The 19,688-nt window shown below is 30.5% G+C and overlaps 2 protein-coding genes across 5 annotated transcripts; both read left to right on the top strand.

Annotated features, from left to right (window-relative positions):
• The first annotated feature begins 7,552 nt into the window (after positions 1–7,552).
• Positions 7,553–12,904, top strand: LOC105328949 (uncharacterized). 4 transcript variants are annotated; one of them, XM_066081960.1, is made up of 9 exons: positions 7,553–7,616; positions 8,021–8,075; positions 8,277–8,345; positions 8,586–8,708; positions 9,569–9,640; positions 10,444–10,515; positions 10,650–10,758; positions 11,088–11,172; positions 12,643–12,904. In XM_066081960.1, exons 2-9 carry the CDS (start codon positions 8,069–8,071, stop codon positions 12,766–12,768), a joined length of 663 nt encoding a protein of 220 aa, XP_065938032.1. In that variant the 5' UTR covers positions 7,553–7,616; positions 8,021–8,068; the 3' UTR covers positions 12,769–12,904. The 4 variants fall into 4 exon arrangements, with proteins under 4 accessions (XP_065938032.1, XP_065938031.1, XP_065938034.1 ...); XM_066081959.1 differs by having other exon boundaries at positions 8,586–8,723; XM_066081962.1 differs by lacking the exon at positions 8,277–8,345 and having other exon boundaries at positions 7,564–7,616.
• Positions 12,905–14,087: 1,183 nt separating this feature from the next.
• Positions 14,088–18,209, top strand: LOC117682157 (uncharacterized). The gene is made up of 4 exons (XM_034449181.2): positions 14,088–14,357; positions 15,728–15,830; positions 16,108–16,270; positions 16,612–18,209. Exons 1-4 carry the CDS (start codon positions 14,309–14,311, stop codon positions 16,804–16,806), a joined length of 510 nt encoding a protein of 169 aa, XP_034305072.2. The 5' UTR covers positions 14,088–14,308; the 3' UTR covers positions 16,807–18,209.
• The last annotated feature ends 1,479 nt before the right edge of the window (positions 18,210–19,688 follow it).

Raw genomic sequence — 19,688 nt, 5'->3', positions numbered from 1 at the left:
ATTATCATAATTATTTATAAGAATTTATTATGATTCTTTATAGGAATTTTTGATTTTAAATTATCATTTTACTATCAAATGTAGAAGCAATTAAACTAGGTACATGTACTGTTGCTATGCCACTAAAGTCCTAATATATCAGAAGTTGAACAGCTGACAGTAAGGCACAAAAAAATGAAAAGACGTTGCAATTACAAACTTGTCGGGTTATTTTCTTTATTTCGTTATTTTTTTAACCTAAGACGGCTATTGTGCTTATTGCGTCTTTTGTTTAATAAACGTAATATTCAATTGGTGTATTAAAATGTTTTTTTTTAAAAAGATACTTGGTATTCAAATCATTTTTGCCTTTCCGTGTTCTCGGTATCATAAATGAATCCAATGCACTGTAAGCGCATAATATCTAATTCATGCAAATGTTTTTGTAATTAAATATTTGTGTCAACAGCGTTTTGTTTGCTAGCTGTGGGATTGGGCTAAATATATAGGATCTTTTGCATCTCTCTCTCTCATTCTCCCTCCCTCTCATTCTCTCTCTCTCTCTCTCTCTCTCATGGTATCGTAAAACACTATAGTTTATTTACAAGAGAATTACTTTTAGAAACAGTATTCTACCTTCTGTGTCTCGTATCCATTTTTTCCCTTTTCAGTTTTACAGATAACTGCACCCATTTTCTTTATCCATATCGCCACTCTCAAAAATTAGTGATGTTGTTCACAGTTAATAAGGTTAGTTTTAAACGCCTTTTAATGAGTTCGCTTGAAGATGGTTTAGTTAAAAAGCTAAACAATACAGAATTAATTTAACAAAGATAGAATTGTTATCTTTACCTTTAAATGGAAGGGGATATAATTTAGTCATCAAAATAGTATTCAGATCTGAAGAGTCGGACAATGCCTCTTTGCCAGGTGCGGATCGTCAGATTGAACACGACACTTCCCGGAGACGTGATCCAAATTTTTTGACCAAATTATCATTATGGTGATATATTCACTGAAGATAATGAACCACTGCATAGTATGTAAACAAAATAATGTTAATGATTCATATTCATCAAATAAGTTCGTCCTCAAGAAAATAAATATGCTGACAAAAAACACAATAAAAGGTTTTTTAAATGCTTGCTTATAATAATAGCAGTTACTGATTCACTGTCTTCTCCGTCATGTAAAAATTCATACGTAATCTGAATGAGTCTACGACTTGTAGAAACCCCTTTTCGAAAACCTATTTAATATAATTATAGCTAATATTCCTTAATTGTTCTTAAATCTAAAAATTCAAACTGAAACATTTCAAAAAAGAGATTCTCTTTAACCAATGATTCAAATAGCTGAGAGTCAACTCCATTTAATGCAATTTAATTAAACTAAAAACATTCGTGGTGTTTTCTCCGTGATATAATTCAGAAACGCCCGAAAAAATACAGTTGCATTTAATTTGTCATATTTGTTTGTCGATTTATTTTCTGTATAGTGTATTTCATCATTCTTTATCTAAACGTCGTCGTAATACAAGGCATGAGATTAAGGTAGACCCTGTTGTCGATCAAACACTTTGCTATACAGTTTGCCATTGGTCTGCAGTTTTTTTCAAATCAAGCAAAGTACATGGCAAGTTTTAAATTGATGTATTGCTCGAAAGCTTTTCAAAACTATATAAGTATTAATTACTTTAAATTTCAGTTTGAATGTTAAAAGCAAATGCCTATCCGCATAAAACCTATCCCCCAGCCATTGAATATAAAATTATATTATAAATGAAGTCTTCACAGGTATTTTTTCCATACATGAACTATTAAATGAAATGAAATTGACACCCGTTTAAAGAGAGATCACGGTTTAATTGAACAATTATAACGACTTTAACGATTCAAACGTCAGCGTATATAAAGGTATGATTGTTAACTCTATGTACACACTGACAAATGAACATTAGCATCTCTGTTGTAAACATTAATCTAAACAACGAAAGGAAACTTGCCAAATGATGCGAGACGTTTCCCGCATGACTAGTACTACAAGATATCAGCCTTTTAAAAGTAAGTAAACGTGTTCGATACTTAAAATTATAGACTACGATTGAATGTATTTTCAACACAATCAGGAAAACGAGAGTAGTTAAAAGGAAAAAGAAACAATAGATAACATCCCTTGTTGGTTATCATATAATACGTTTGAGATAAAATTTTCAAATTTTACTTTGGCAATGCAGATATATTAGACACAGTGCTGTTTTGATAAACTTAAATTAGTGACTAAACAAGTCATGGTAAAAAGGAAAGACGTTAATGCAAATAATGTATTATTTGTCCGAATGATCTGTTCCATCAATGAAAATAAGTTCAATTTTTTGCTCAGAAAAATAAAAATATTTCATTATTACGCGTTATAGCGACTAAGTGTCCCAGGATAACGAGCTTTTTCCACGTTATTACGAGTTTTTCATCCCAAAACATAAGGTTATTTGTATTGTGGGATTGTGTAAGCAATCTAGCTGATCTAGCTAAATTGAGTACATTGATCAACTTTAAAACGAGTTCATTATAACTTTATTACAAATTCACTTACTTGATATAACTACAATGTAATTGACATTTTTGTATTTTGGCGATAAGTTATTATCAATCCCATTTTACTAGATTCTTATTTCATTTTAAACAGCTATAGCCTCATTGTCACATTTGTTAAGCCGAGAACAAATAAAATACGTATTGATATTTTCTTACCTTTTCAAAAAAGGAACACTTGTTTTTGTATTCCATATACATTCTGAACAATCATGATAAAATCTAATTGCTTCTTAGATGTTTCATTAGTGTAAAGGCCTATGCATATAAACAGTCATGGTTTTTCTGATTTCATTTTGCACAAAAGAAGTTAATGTTACTTCTGAAAGAAACCTTAAATCTGAAGCCTTTTGTCTCCACAAATTATGTGTAAATTTTAAGACGTGTCAAATTTTTTTCTGGCAAATTTGGTATTTTCTTTGGGGGGGGGGGGGGGGGGGGTTCTTATGGCAAAAAATGTAGTGGACATTTTTTCATGCAGTTGACCCTCTCGAATAATAACGCGTACTCTGTTTAAATAAACTTTCGAGGCATACGTCAAGACAGTATCAAGCAAGATTATTGTGTAGGGTTATTGTGTAGGTGTATTAATACAAAAATACTACCAATCCGTATTAAGTGGACTTAATGTTTTCCCTGTTTCTTCAGCTGAGTCCGTTTAAGAAATTTTGAGTGGATTCTAATTTGACCAACATGTTTTTTTTGTTTTTAATTTGGGTGAACATATTATTCCTCCATGGAACAAAGTCGTTGGAATTCCATTTCACTTCAGATAAGTATGACTTGAGCAGATTTTTATGCACATGTTGTTGGGGTGAACAAACATCAGTATCAGTACTAGCTGATGCGTGCATCAATTAACATAAGCACATTAGGAAGCTAGAACAAATATTTATACCTTCAAAAATGTAGATAATTCATTAAAATGATAATTATTTGTTTCAAAGAAATGACTGCGGTCAAAGTAAAAGGAGTTTTATCTGAAAAGAAACAATGTGCGAGTGTAGTATCTGCTGTCATTCATACGACAACAAATGCCATGTTCCCAGGGTCCTGCCATGTTAACACATATTTTACACTGAATGTTTAATTAAATATTGTAAAAAGCGGAAATTAGAATGTCCGTTGTGTAATCAAGATCACAACATAAAGAATGAAGGTGAGGATAAATTGCTAAAAGATTTCACCAGGTGTGATCTGCGAGGAAAAGTTTACTAATCTTTCTGCAAAGAATGCCAAAATCAAAATCAAGTGAAATTCATATGAAAACATGCGATATTAGAATGTGCCATAACTGTTGTGATAATAAAAAATGAGATAAATGTAAATTTCATACTTTTGAGATCAGAAAAGATCTTTGAGGCACATCAGAAATTGATTCCAAGAGCATTTGTATGGCACCTGGTCATGAAAACAACAACCTAAAATATATTTGTTGCAAACATTTTGTTGCAAAGCTGTTTGTGCTCATTACGTTGTGGAATTCCACAGGAATCACACTATCAAAACCGTCATTAATGAATATGAAACTCGCAAGAATAAAATGCAGAGTGATTATCATGCAGCTAAAAGCAAATTCAAGACGGCAAAAAGAGCATTAGAAAATTTGCATGACAAAATTGCTCTTATTACCAAGATTGGTGGAAACGGCAAAACTAGTCTTGAGGAGCAAGCAAAACAGGGGACAAACTACATAACTGATTTTGAAAAAAAAATCAAAGAAGAAAGCGGATGAGATCTTGTTAAAATTTTTTAAACGCTAGGGAAAAGAATACAGCAGGTCGAATGTTTTATTGATAATGCCTCGGAATGTTGTTCCATTTCAGAAGAAGCACTAGCAGGAAAAACGTCGTTGCCTTTCTGTCAGTGGAGAAGACTCTTACCTATAAAATAACAAGTTTTGAGATATCAGACATTGATAATCCTTTGGATACAGTGACACAAGCTGAAGAGTTTGATTTGAGAGGTTTTAAAAATTCAAACAGTGATGAGCCATATAATACATCACCACATGCCCAACAGTTTGATTTGCAAGCAGAAACTTTGGAGCTTAAAAAATAAATAGAATGACGAATAATAACACTTCTGGGGTTATTAACGATAAGTTTATTTTTGGTGACCATTGTATTTTTTGCCATAATGACGTTAAAGCCTTATCCAGTACCGTATTCACTTGTGTTTGAAGTTGATGGTAAGTTGACTATAACATTATAGATTCAAACGAATTAATTGAAAGTGAACACAAACTGAGAAATTTCTAAATGCGTCCATAACAAGTTTACAAATTGTAAAAAGAACCTAAAACACACCGAATACTTGCACATAATCTTAAACAGTGCGTAAATAAGTCTCAGTACATTCTTATACTTAACCCGCAAGGAGATTATAGCTTAGGTATGACATTCCATCACAAAACATTTGGAAGTACCCTTTATATCACGAGGCTATTATATCATATAAACTTCATCTTGTAAAATTTCGAAATGCATATCTATATCTCATTGAAAGCAACCGCTCTATCACGTGCACGATCATATGAAGACCAAGTATCACAATTGGCGCGTTATCCAAATTCATTTTGTATATTTTAGATACACATCTTGCTCTTCGTAAAGGTCAATGGTCGTCGAACACACGCTACTCGGCAGACGGGCGAATCTTTTCTAATATACCGATTGAAAACACAAGGCAGACTTGCTGGAACCTAATCAGCCCATACATATTTAGGGGTATTTTCACAAATTCAACATTACATATAGGCATGGAGATTTGTATTCTATACAGATAGATGTGTCAGCAATCAAACAATATTCTCCTGGTTCGATATTATTCGAGTTTGGAATTTCCAAAGGCGCAACATCGTTTCCGACGATGATGGCGAAATAGAAAGACAAAATTTGAAAGGGCCCATTTAATCTGATTTTTATGGATTGTCTAATGGTACATAGAAATGATGCAAAATTTTCTGATGAACGTATGGTACCTAACAATTGGCATTCAATTACAATCCTGGTAGATCGAAAAAAGAAATCGGCATCCTTAGTATTCAGAGTACGTCTTGCAGACAGGGACGAATTCGATATTCTCACGTGGCTATTTTACAATATTTTACCACACATGTATATAATCCACTTTTTGATTTTTGACTTGTGTACACTGTATGTTCTTATATTTTAACATTAGTAATACTTACCGGTATTAATGTTTTCAAATTAGCATTCAAATGGAAAATGTTATGTTGCTTTTGCAAAATGTGAATACTATAATTGGTATATGTGTTTTCTGGTGATTTCAGAGTGTCTTATTTCATCGCAAACGTTTGTTTATTCTGATTGACACAAGTGATCATGTTAACAGTCATTTTTAACATAAAAATTAACGCAACTTTATATTGCAAGTACTGGGTTCCAAAAAACAACATTGGTTATTGAAATGCGCTTACAATGTACATGTATTTAATTTTGAAATATCTTATGGATTTAGAATCTTTTTATCTGTGATACTTTAAAAAATAAGGAATGATAATTTCCTTAGCAGAACCTCATTTTTCTGCTGTCGAGGATTATCAGATTGTGTGAAGATGTTTAAGGAGGCTGGGTTGTCAACAAAGTAGCCATCCGATCTTTCTTAAATTTTCAGATACGATCTTTTTGCTATAAGCAACTATTAAGAAAAGAAAGACGTTTTATCTGCCCGATTCATGATCAACTCATCCTACACTGTTCGCCATGCAATCTAATCAAATTCATACCTTTCATATATATCTTTGTTTTGTATGGTAATCACTCCTTTCATGAGCGATAACCATATATAACAGAGAGCGAGATGAAGGGTATAATTTTAATTAGATTGTTTGTCAAGACGTTAAATATATTTAACCCGCGCTCTTGTTTGGTTACCCCTTTTATCCTATTTTCTCACCAGACCAGAGGTTGTGCTTCGCAAGCGTTCTATCCATCAATACTAAAATTGCACGTTCAAGAAATTGGCTCATTTTATATGTTCTACATTTGTTAAATCTTAACTTCTATGTACACTCTAAAAAGGTATTGATAGATATATTCCTTCTTTACGTAATAAATCAATATTATTTTATTACAAGCATATAATTTGACGCAAACTACTAATGACTTAGATCAGCCAAAGCATGTCCACCACCTTATTCTCATTTTCGCTATTTCGGACTTGTTTATCGGAAATGAAAGTAGCATTTTGATTAATTTTACAATAATTATCTATCAATTAAAAATCAAATGTTGATAGCTTACGGATATCATCTCACATGTGTTAAAATGCCAAAGGTGTAAGCAGGCATTTTGCAATTTATTTGCAAGATGTCTTAATTTATAAGTATAGATTCCAATGTACTTTCTATTGTTAAAGTACTTAATGATTACCGTGGTCGTATACTATTTAGAATAAACAGTATGTTTTTCCAAACAGCGTGGATTTGAATAAACCTAATTTGTACTTTACCTTGTTACATTATGCCTTTACTGTATTCATTGCAGATCTCCATTTACCCGTCTTCATGTCTGACATATTATTTGTTCTGTTTGAAGGAAGAATGACAACTCTTAATTAGGTACCAAACAAAAACATAGCATTCTAATAGTTTGCAGTTCAAGCATATCAATAATGAATGTAATATATTTTCATAAATTCCAAATTGTATTTTGCTGAATTTGGTTTAATCATTCTCAGTGTTCATTTGAATAAGAAAATGCTGAAAATGCAAACAGTTTTGAAGTTTTTATTTGTTACCTGTATTGATAGGAAGTGGAGAAACTATCTATGCCTACAATAATGAATTGAAAATTGATTGAAAGAATACGTCAAGCTGAAAATCTAATAAAGAATATCATTATTTCAATATAGTGCTTAAAACAAAGGACAAATTATTACGCGATGTGGTTTATTGTCTAGTAGATACGGAACAAGGAAATTATAATATGAACTAGATCATTATTGCGATCATTTACCCACTCCTCTATATACAAACAACACACATACACGCTTTGGAGTTCACTTGATCTGCCCATGTATGTAAGTACACTGATCTACAACGATTCGTTTTAGCATAAAATAACGTAATTTTTTTTTAAAACACAGTAAAACTTTCCCTGAATTGTGCAAACGTGTTTGAAAGGATTGATGATTGATCATTTTGAAGTATATCAACACGAAATTGTCATTCATAGTGATTCATTGTGTATATTTTTAAGAATCAACAATTTTATTTTGCATTTTAAAACGATGATACATTGATATTAATTAGAGTTTATATAGTGTTATGCATGAGATTTCATATCTTGGTTAGTAATTTAATAAAACTTTTTCATTAATATATGTTTTGAAAATAAACTTATTTATCTTTATTGAGTTATGTGTTTAAATGCACGTTTATTTTAGTAATAAGGTGTACAGGTAATTCTATATTTTTCTTGCAGGTTATATTCAATAATTGAAGGAAAGGCAATGAAGATTATTTTTACAAAATGAAAAGTATATGCATTTAACATTTATAATCTACATTTTAAAAATGTTTTTTCTTAGTTATTCAAACACATGTCAAAGTAATTCATATTGAATATCCATATTTTTTCAACATATAAAATTTATGATTACTATTCTGATTTAAATTGCCAATATATATAAACCAACTCAATATAGCCAATTTAATTGAAATATCACTTTGTTCTACAGACAAGTGCAAAGAAAGAATGGAAAAGTGTAAGGATTGGCAGTCAAGATTGCCCCATTGCCACTTAAATTGTACGCATAATCGCATAATGCGAACTTCTTTTTCTGTAACGATGTGGGTGCGCGCGCATAAGAGAGAGAGAAAGAGAGAGAGAGAGTTAGGTAAATACGTAATATATATATATATACATATATATATATATATATATATATATATATATATATATATATATATATATATATATATATATATATATATATATATATATATATAAAGAATTTTGAGGATTAACAGGACTTTATTAATTCCAGTTGGTCCGATTTACAAGTTGGAAGATGATAAGCAGAAAATACTGTATACTTTCCCAGCGATCGAGAAATATACATCTCAACCTCTGACAACATTGACAGCATTGACCATCGACGAGAATAGAAGTGATGCAACCTCAGGTTCATTAACAATCTGTCTAATCGCTTTACTTAGATAAATAGTAAGAAATAAGTTAATAGTATTAACTTAATTCAGCGATTCAACGATTTTCGATCAAATCGCGAGAAAACCGAAATTTTATCATATTTCATGTAGTTTACATGTGTCCGAAAATTAAAAGCGAGATTTTAGAATTCACGAGACGGGCTTCTTGCGATTTTACGCAGATATCAATTCCTTGCGTTTAATTAGGAATTTACAGAATCCAAGACTGATATATAATTTTTATTTGATTGTATAAAAGTCTGTGAAATTTTATAAAATACATAAATTTTTTCTTCGTTTTTTATCGCGCACAATTTTAAAGGGAAAAAAAAACAAAAGTTTAAATTTCTTTTTAACAGCAAAATATACCACAGTTCTGTTTGTTTAATTGAATAAGTTTTATATAAATTTCTAAATATCATTCTTATGCAGTAGCGTCATTTAGTTTGAGACAACAAGATTAACTTTATCGAAATGCAGTTCATATTGTTGACGGTTTTATATAATATTAGATTCGGGCTTATATCTAAAGACTCAAAAGGTCTACTGAATGTGAAAAATTATTTTTAGTGGTTCAGTAAATGCAATGCATTTGATACCATTTTGAGGCAAGGAATAAATGATACAAAATCTTTAAAAAAAGATGCTATATACAATGAACAAAATTCATAACTTATTTTAGAATGAACGACATTGACTAGAAGTATTTGTTTCTTTTAAAAATAAAAAAAGAGGCTATAAATAAATGATTTAATAAACAACTTAATTTTATGCTGTTAGTTTTCAATTTTTAATGCAAGTTTTCAATTTTTAATTGTAGATGAAATCACAACAGAGATACCTGTCAAAAGATCAATGAGACTTTATCCTACACCCAATACATTTGGACTAGGTTTGGTTTTTTTTGTATCAAAACAAAAACACCGCGCCAATATCTTTTCTTAAACTATATATTTCTTAACAATCTTACAAATTTATACTCACAAACATATACAAACTGTCATCTGATAAAAACAACGTTGTACAAAAAACTATTTAAGTTGATTCATTTTACAAAAATGAATTAAGTAAAACTTTTGAGGTCAAACATAACAAAAAAGTTAAGCCATCGACCATTGTGTTTATAATAGGAAGAGTTTCCGATTTAATTTGTTTTTCATATTGCTGATATAGGGTTTTTATGACATAATAGCACGGCTCGTTTTGGCAATTTATTGAAAAGAAATCCTCTTAAATAATGTATTTCTTAATGTCAATATGCAATAGCGTCTTTTAAGTTTACAACGATACTTTATTCACGTGCAATTCATTTCTTTGACAGTTTTATTTAAGATGTTTTTGCATTTTTTTCTCAAAGTTTAATGTCTTCTGGTGTAAAAAAAAATATTTTTTTAAACAGTTGCTCTGACATTTATAAAATATTTAACATGTGCAAGCCATGTCATAGGAGTTAAAGGTGCAGGCTAATTATAAGACGTCTTAAAAAAAAGATAGGTTTTCATATTATGTACATTTAACAGAATTATTTACTTTACAATTAATAACTTAATATGCAAGGAATACTCTACATTGATTGGTGGTACACTGTGTTTGTTTCCTAATAGAGAATATGAAGAGGCCATGATTTAATGATAAAACGCCTTTTATATTGTAAGTTTACGTTATTATGCATATACGTTTTAATTAAAATTGTAGATGACATCACTTCAGATATACCTGTCAAAAGATCAATGGTGCTTAATACTGCAACCAATGCATTTGGACTAGGTTAGTTTTATCTTTTTATCAGAAGTAAAAGAACTGCGCTGAGTTTATCGATATTTGAAATAAGCAAACTTTTTGAAAGAAAAACCAAAACAACATATCTTTACAACATGTTTCTCATTTCCCTGCAAATATAGAACAGCTTGTTGCAACGTCGGTTGGAGTGGGCACATTAAGTTTCTTTATCGGAATGGCTATCATGTATCTACTGTTCAGAGGCCATGAAGCAAGAAGGACTATTTTGCAGTATGTATGAGTACCGTTTGAAATCGTTGATATTGATTGCACTTTTGCAACAATAAATATTAACAATTTCAAACGGTAGTTTAATGATAGTGTTAAAAGCACTAGAAAATACAATGTTGAATATTTGATGAATGATATACAAGTTATACAATTTTGACTTTTGTTGCAATATATCGATCATTAAGCATTATTATCTGTAAAGTTTTATCAATTTTGTTTGTGAAATGTAAATATAGAACCGTTGGAAGGGGGGGGGGGGGTGCGGTTTTGCATACACTATTCTATCAAAAAATCCAGAGTTAGAACTTAGTGCTGAATGTCCTTTTCAGAGCAAGAGAAGTACAAGGCGAAAATATCCTACTGTTACCAGTTCAAGAAAATAAGGGTGGAACAAATGAGGAACACACTCAGAAAGTAGACATGATACATGTACTCTCTCTCTCTCTCTCTTTCTCTCTCTCTCTCTCTCTCTCTCTCTCTCTCTCTCTCTGACTGTCTGTCTGTCTGTCTGTCTCTATCTCTTCCTGTGTCTGTCTGTCTGTCTGTCTCTTCTCTCTCTCTATCTCTCTCTCTCTCTCTCTCTCTCATTGATGTTACATACAGATTGTACACAATTTCTTGGATTTTTCCCGAAAGCATATCCTTGCTTTATGTTAGATAAACGATTGTATTCCAATATACGTGTGATAATACATGTATTTATCCCCAAATATGCCCATTAACATTTTGAAAGTTCAACCTAAACAAATATAATAATTTTTATTCTACAATGCTATGACATTTCACAAGGAAGCATTCAATTAATATTAGCAATGGTTTGATTGTCAATAAAGATGTCACTTATTCACGTCGATCGTAAGTTTGATAAAGCATCTCTCTATCAAATAATATAGTGCTAATTCCGTACATTCAATGTAACTGAAATAAGACTTGAATAACTACCTTTTATCCTTTAAGGTACACTATGTAAAGGGGGCAGATATTAAAGTCTAACTTAAATCAAGTTGACATGCAATGTTTAAAAATGAAAAGCTAAATAACTGCAATGGAAATGATTTCTTTCATTATCATTAAAAATTACATAATTTTTAGTTTTTTTGAATGATTTCCAGATATGACGTTTTCATTTATGTTAGGCTCTACACAATGTTTTGAATTCTACCTTCGTGCTGCATTTTTTAGTTTCATGTTATGAAAAAAAAATAAGCAATGCAGAAACCCTTTGCAAAACTTTATTGAGACTCTTAAAGTTGTTATTTATGTTAAAGTCATAAGTTAATGATATATTACAAAACATGCTGAGATAGGCATAACATTTCTAATGCAAAAAGTAAACAGAATCTTAAGACATCGTTCGGAAATGAAATCGTTTCCTAAACCTTGATCTGTTGAACCCAAAATTAAAAGAGATCTTGGTCAGATTATCTAAAATTGTAATATAAAATTCAATGAAAAAAAATCGGACAGATCTAAATGATAGCCCGTTGTAAAGTACATGATTCATTTCTAATTTAAAACTAGAATTTTCGTCAATGTTTTGATAGAATTAGTTTTTATTTTTGTTTGTGCATTTTTTGAGCTTGTAGCTTGATGCCTTAAGCTTGGTCTTGTTTAATAATGAAAAAAAAAACATACATGCTTGTAACAATTACTCTATGTTATGAACGATGATTCATAAAATTTTGACAAACAATTTTTTTAAATATGAATTTGTTTCAACTACTTGTGTTGTTATCATTCTTTCTGTCTTTAGATCTGTGACATATATAGTGAAACACCCTGTATTTAAAAAGCATCTGTATTTTGATTAGCATGTCAGTCCCGCAACAGATAAGTTAAATTCAACTTTTATGTATAATTTTTTAAAAAAAATTTGTTTCATAGATGAACCAACCAGAGGAGAAGGAGGTCACAACTACTTTGTTTGAACGTTGTTACTTATCTGGTGATCTAGATGGTGAACATGTTCGAAAATCCTATGGCATCAGTAACGGACAGAGTTTATTGTAAATAAAACAAATATTCATGAAAATCTAAACATTTTAAATGTGTATCATGGTTTTAGTTAAATATATTTTGGAAACAATTTCAAGTGTTGCAAAAATTTCGTTGTTTTTGAACCAAATAAAATTTCGTTGACATTTAATTTCGTCGTATCTTAATCTCTTTGTACTGAATAATACTTTGTTTAAAAAATCGTCATGGATTCAATTTCGTTGATTTATAATGCCAACATACAAATAACGAAATTAAATCCTCAACGAATATTTTTTGTTTATACAGTAATTGTTTTACAAATTACTGTCATTACTGACATGAAGATGCATTATGGAGATTAAATAAAAAATAAAGGGAAAAAAACTAGCTGAAAAATGGGGAAAAACAATTAGAATTTTTTTAGTGTAAAATCCGACCCTTGAGGGTATCGAGTGTTTTGTTATAGTTAGTCTTTTATAAAATTAATATTTTTAACAGTTCGTTGGAAGGGGTAACAATTAAAAGGTTGTCAAACTGTCTTCTTTGAGAAAATTGAAATATTTTAACATAAAATATGAAGATTTTAGAAAGAGGGCAAACTATATCGGGAGATCCAATACTGTTCATGAACATATACATGTACATTGCTAACGTTGGTTTTATATGTACTTTCATAAAATTCTAAACAATGTTGAATGATTTTTTTTGATTTGTCACCCATCATTCTGCTCTCTCTCTCTCTCTCTCTCCCCCTCTCTCTCTCTCTCTGCATTCTCTGGTATCTTGAAGAAAGAGAGAGTTTACTTTCATAATTTCATTTTTTTATGAAGAAGGCTAACAATTACAGCTCTAAGTGATGTGGGATTAAATCATACATTAAAAATATCAATGTGATCATAAGTTGGGGGCAAATTCATCAATTCCCCTGGGAATGTCGTCCCTTTTATAACCTATGGCTTATTATCACTCAGTTGCATGAAATAAAAATCCCCCCCCCAAAAAAAAAAAAAAAAAAAGAACACTTTGTAGATAAAAGAACATGATGTGTTAATATCCATATTTACAGGAAGTTTTGTTTCCAATACGTTTCTGAGATTTTGGTCATAAGTAAAGATATAACTGAAATAGGTTTTGAGTATAACTCCTCTGAAACAGCTGTGTAAAATATCATTAAGTTTTATTGTTGATTAAGATAATTTCGAATGAAAAGTAAAACATCAATGCCATTTATTAATAAAAATAATCATTACAAAACACTTTAAAAACATACTTAAAGGGAAATTGAATTTGTTAAGTATGCATCTACATCTGTGGAATTTTTTTCATCGGTGCCATTTCCCGGTAGGCGGCGTTGGTTATTATATTTAGAGGAAGAAGATGAAGTTGAATGGAACGGGAAGTGAAAGTTGAATACACAATATCTAAATAATCGAATAGATACATTCAGTTTAAACGGAGATTCAACAACGAAACCGTAATTCATAGAATCCTTTAATTGACTTCGATATATATTTCGTTACATCAGTAATGTGTTCTGCCAATGTTTGGATTTTTGCAAAAGGTTAACATGTGAATGAAAATGGATTCGAACCACACCTGGTTGATGAACCACATTTGCAAAGGTATATTAGCCAATATGATAAATCGTGTTATAAAAGCATTTTCTGGACTATTGCAGTTATATACTTTATTCTGAATTTAGAATGCACTGTAAAGAATTACTTCATAAAAGTTAATTGACCGAATATGGTGTTGGTGATAAAATGTTTCAATTTTATATATTGAAGCATGTGCCTCTCTATTAATGAAAGTATTTATTGCTGACTTGTTCTTTACCATGTCTTTCCTTAAATTTCTCGGAATTGCTTGTGTTTTGTATGCGTTAGTCCTTCGTTTAGCCACAATGTTGTATTCTGTATTTTCCTTTATAAAACCTGTTTAAGGTTTGATTTATTCACACCAATCGATAACCAAAGATATTTGATGAAAAAAATCGAATTGAAAAAGAAAAAATGTCCAAAGAGCAACGATGTACTGCCTTCAGAAATTTTGCAGACAAAAAACGCATGGAAACATTATGACTAACACGACCAAATTGAACATTTACATATAGCATGGGAAAACACTATTTTTTTATGTTTCACCATAAAAGATAAGGTGCAAGAATGTAGAGATTAAAATTGGATTTCATTGCCAAAAAGAGAACCCCAATGCAATCGAATGAATTTAGAAAGTCTGTTATATGAGGAAGTCATTAGATTTATGTTTGAAATAAAGTTATAAAACTGGGCTTTAGCTTGCACCATAATAATTTTTTGCCAAATCTCAATCATTGTAAACTGGTTAAACCAATCCTCATCATCTTTTGAAAACGTGCTCAAAATGACATGAACATGTATAAATATTACGCATGTCACCATATCAATAACATTGAAAATTCTAATAACCTCTTCAAGGAAACTGCGGGACTGTTCTTTTGCAGGGCAAATTGACATAATTTGGTGAAATATGACGTAACGTCAATTGTTTAAATTATGTCATTTAACTATCTACCTACTAAATTTTCGACAAAGTATATCAATTTGCCCCGGAAACGAACAGTACCACATTTATCGTGAAGGGATCTATTTGTGCATTAAGATCTGCCGTTATATATCAAAATTTTAATATCAATATTCTTACTTGAATGTTCAATTTTTCTATTCACATCATAAAGACTAATACCGAATCAGAATTCATTTCTACATAATATCCAATGATAAGATTTCTCAACAAGTTTTTTTTATTCATTTTACTTCATTTTAAATCTTTTTAACACCTTATTAACATAACATATTCTATATTATAAAATCAGAAATATTTCAATTCTTGAATTTGTATAATTTATTACGTCGCGGTGTTTCCCTTACGCTGTATATAATAAAGGATGTCATTTAGTCAATCAAGTTTCCCTTATGCTTTATATAATTAAGTATGTCATTGTACACAAAAGGGAACGACTACGCCTTTTGGCTGGTTGCCTCTGGGTGCCTTGTTGTTGGCCTTCTGATTGGATTACTAGCAATGGGAATCACTTGCAGGATTAAATCCAAAAGGTATGAGAAAACGTTGATATGCTGATATGCATATAAATGTTTAGGTTTTGTAAACATCAGTTAGGAACACTGGCTTCTTTTTGGATTCTTATCATTAAATCTAGTTTCCATTAGTTTTTTGGATTCTAATGAAGAATTTGCGTTTATTATCGTGAAACACTATTTTGGGTCAATATACAAGACAAAAAGAGAAGAATTGAAAACAGCATGCCATATAATTACACTTTGAATGTGTCCCTTGACAAACTTACATCTTTTTTCTCTTTATGCAATATAGGAGCGGAACAGGCAACTGTCAACTGAGGTCATCAAAGGGGACATTTTATTTTGATGATAATATCGACTTGTCTAGGAAACCCACTGAATTCAACGCCACTTCTAACTTTTACATCCAAGATATCACCAACGATTCATCTACAAGTTCTCAACCGGGTTATGAGGTAAAATGTTTTTTGTAACTAGAGCTCTTATTGCATTTAATTGTTTTGTTTCAAGTGTCAGAATGAACATGTTCAAAAACGTACTCAGGATCTAGTCCAACTCTAATGTTTCGTTTCCTTCATTGAAATATGTTAATCAGCAAAGAAAAGATACAACTAACATATTGGTCTGCTTTGTAAAAAAATATTGTTCAAAATTTACTACGATCAATGTAATATTGTTTTTGTAAGATATTCTTCATATATAGCTATTAAATTATATATAGCTCATCAAATCAACAAAATCACTAGGCAACTCTCTCATATGATTTTTAAATGTATCATTAATAATTTTTTTTTAGAACCAAAGACATAGAAAACTTAAACCTCCACCAGAAGTGCCAAAACCGGAAATTGAAGAATCGGATGATGATCAAGCAGAAGCAGACGATTACATTAAAATGGTGCAGCCCAAGGGAAGCTTACATCGAGGAAATTCGAAACAAGGGTCTGCATCTACGCAGCCCGGTGGAACAGCAATGTATATATCTATGTAGTGATTTTTTTTTTAAATATTGATGTCATGTGGAGAGAGAGAGAGAGAGAGAGAGAGAGAGAGAGAGAGAGAGAGACAGACAGACAGACAGACAGACACAGAGAGAGAATGTGTATTTTTATGACTGTCTTTCATTATAATGATTAAAAAAATAATTTTCATCGAACATTTTGAATATTTGTCCCTGCTGATATGGATTTTCGATATAAACATGTTATAAATATCTTTATTTATTTGTGTTAATGTTTAGAAAACACAAGGACATTGTACATTGCATTTAACAGTTTGTTGTCTCAATATTCCATTTTTGGATAATTGGCTTTCAAAATTTCTAAACCAGGATGTTAACACGCAAATGTTGAATACTTTGAATTGCAAAAGTTTGAATGAAAACGGGAAATTATATGTTAGATTTTAACCAAGGAAATAAAAATACGGAAAAAATATAATAGAAATACTTCAAAAATTGAAATTGTGTTTCATGTTACATGTACACATTGAAACACAATTAATTATAATGAATGGTAATCTCTATAGCCCTTTATTTATTGTAAAGTAGTTCTGAAAAAAAATTTAAATCCTTCGTTCTATTCTAATGGAAATGATGATGCTTTAATTTCATACTGTATAATATTTGAAAAAAATTATTTTCACTAACTCTAAATAGATAAGAATGTACATGGTGGGTTAGTCTGATCAGTTTATTGCAGTATCCATGCCAAGAGTGTTGTGTATATATATATTTTGAGACCGCTTCAGGCGTGCATGATGCATTGCATGCACATGACTATACTTGGTCTTCTGTGTTTGATATGAAGATGTATAACGTTTGATTAATGATTTGATGTTTTACATTTTACATTCTATAAAGCTAGTACCTATAACACATGTATTCTGTAAACATGGTGACTTTAACGAATCATAAAGGCTATATCAACAGCTTTGCAACCGTCTAATTCCATATTATACAGTTGAAAGCAAGAGAAATCAACTCTTGCTTTTTATCACAGTGACTACTATTTTTGGATTTTCAAGCTTTTCCCGCTATAAATTAAACGCAAAATCAACTAGATAAAATGCTCTCAATTTGTTTTAATTGTCGTTATAATTAGTTGTATATGTATATTAGTATTATATTTATGTTGTAAATATGTTGTGTTGTCAAGAATTATACATCTGTTATATAAAGAACTACAAAACATTTTATGTGAATTTATACTTAATAAGATTGATTACATAAGAAATAAACGGGTTGGTATAGAAGAATATCGAGAAAAAAATCAGATTATAATGTGAAAATTAATTATGAAACTCCGATTGCTCGGTAATATGTAATATTGCAATATGTCATCAGTACTGTAAATTAACAGAACTTGAAGTTTAATAAAAGAAAAATTTGCTCAATCCTTAATGTTTTGGACAATACTTTGATTTCTTGCAAGTTTAAGGAAAAGTTGATTTTAAAATGCGAGTGCAAATATATCTATACTACTATATTAATTTTTTTTAGCTTTAATACCGATATAATCGGAAGAGTAGTGCCTTTTGTTTTACATTTTTAAAACATCTTTGGTACTTGAAAATTACCATTTTTTTTTTCATTTTTTCTCAATAAAGCTTCGTTAATTATTAATCAGTTACAATTCCTAAAAAAAATCCCGAGAATCATCTGGATTTTTTGGATTTTACAATCTAGCGCGTGCGCAATACATTCACTCTAACGGACCTTTAGTTCATGTTTCCACAATATCATATCTCAGAAACAATATCACAAACACGTGTAAATTTTCATTGGAAATTAACATGTAATTGCTATATATATTTTGTTTATATATATTTATGAATTCTTATGAGAGAAATTATAAAATAACAAATATACATATCTACTTACTTACTTTTGTGATGGCAAAATATAATTGATTTCATGCATAAAATTCGCCATATATTTCTTAGGAGAGTGAAGATATAATATATAGAATGTTTTACCGTAAAAATGATAAAAATATATTTATGTCCTACGGACCCGGTTTTACGATTGAATGCCTTCCGTGTATTGTCTCTGTAGCAAAGAAAATACGTGTACGTTGTTGAAAAATTGTTGAATTTTTTCATGATATGGATTAAATTTTTAGATGAAAGGTATTTACATTCAGTCTCAAAATGGTTTATTACAATTAATTTGATTGTTATTTCAATGCAACTTCATTAATTTTCTCCAAAATCGTTTCGGGGCGATTCTGCAATTTTCTGTTACATTACGGGTATATGGGAGGCATTCGATCTAACTGTCCATGGTGAGGGCCTTTCCTAAGACACAGTTAGATTAGATCTATTCTAACTAAGGAAAGAGTAGTGAAATCAATAGCATTGTTTTGTTTTGTAAATGTCAAAAATACGGTGTGTCGATGTATCTACATATTTCGTAAATGTCCGATATGCAATGTCAACCCGTGCACGCACGGCTCAAAGTTTAGTGTATGTTTAATTAAAAAAAAGCTTGAAAACCTATCAAATTTTATGTATATATATTTCCTGATTATTGTATAAATCCCAATAGCCACATTTAAAAAATACACATGTAGATATTGCATCGATGTATATGAATAACAAAAAAAAAATAAAAAAAGAAAAACCCTGCACCCCCCCCCCCCCAAAAGGAAAAAATAACAAAAAATAACAAATAAATCAGTTCATGTCAAAACACAAACAAAACTTCATTTTATCGCTTAATATTATTTTATTTATATCATTGCTTCTTTGGCGCAGAGAGTGGTTGCTTTTTAAGATGTAGAAGAAGCCAGTTTTGTTTTATACCTGATGAGAGATAAGAAAATAAAACAAAAACCAAACAGAACGCTAATATTGTGATTTTTCGAAGATTTT

This window comes from Magallana gigas, chromosome 4 (genome assembly GCF_963853765.1).
Source record: "Magallana gigas chromosome 4, xbMagGiga1.1, whole genome shotgun sequence".
Lineage (NCBI taxonomy): Eukaryota > Metazoa > Mollusca > Bivalvia > Ostreida > Ostreidae > Magallana > Magallana gigas.
The sequence above is the reverse complement of the archived record's forward strand: the minus strand, read 5'-3'. Positions and strand labels throughout refer to the sequence as shown.

Bases quoted from the DNA above. Each gene is read 5' to 3' on its own strand.
- LOC105328949 (XM_066081959.1), top strand. The intron at 8,346-8,585 runs GTACGCATAATC...TATTAATTCCAG, and splicing joins GCCCCATTGCCACTTAAATT to TTGGTCCGATTTACAAGTTG. The intron at 11,173-12,642 runs GTAGACATGATA...TTTGTTTCATAG, and splicing joins ATGAGGAACACACTCAGAAA to ATGAACCAACCAGAGGAGAA.
- LOC117682157 (XM_034449181.2), top strand. From the start codon at position 14,309: ATGAAAATGGATTCGAACCACACCTGGTTGATGAACCACATTTGCAAA. The intron at 15,831-16,107 runs GTATGAGAAAAC...TATGCAATATAG, and splicing joins TGCAGGATTAAATCCAAAAG to GAGCGGAACAGGCAACTGTC. The intron at 16,271-16,611 runs GTAAAATGTTTT...ATTTTTTTTTAG, and splicing joins GTTCTCAACCGGGTTATGAG to AACCAAAGACATAGAAAACT.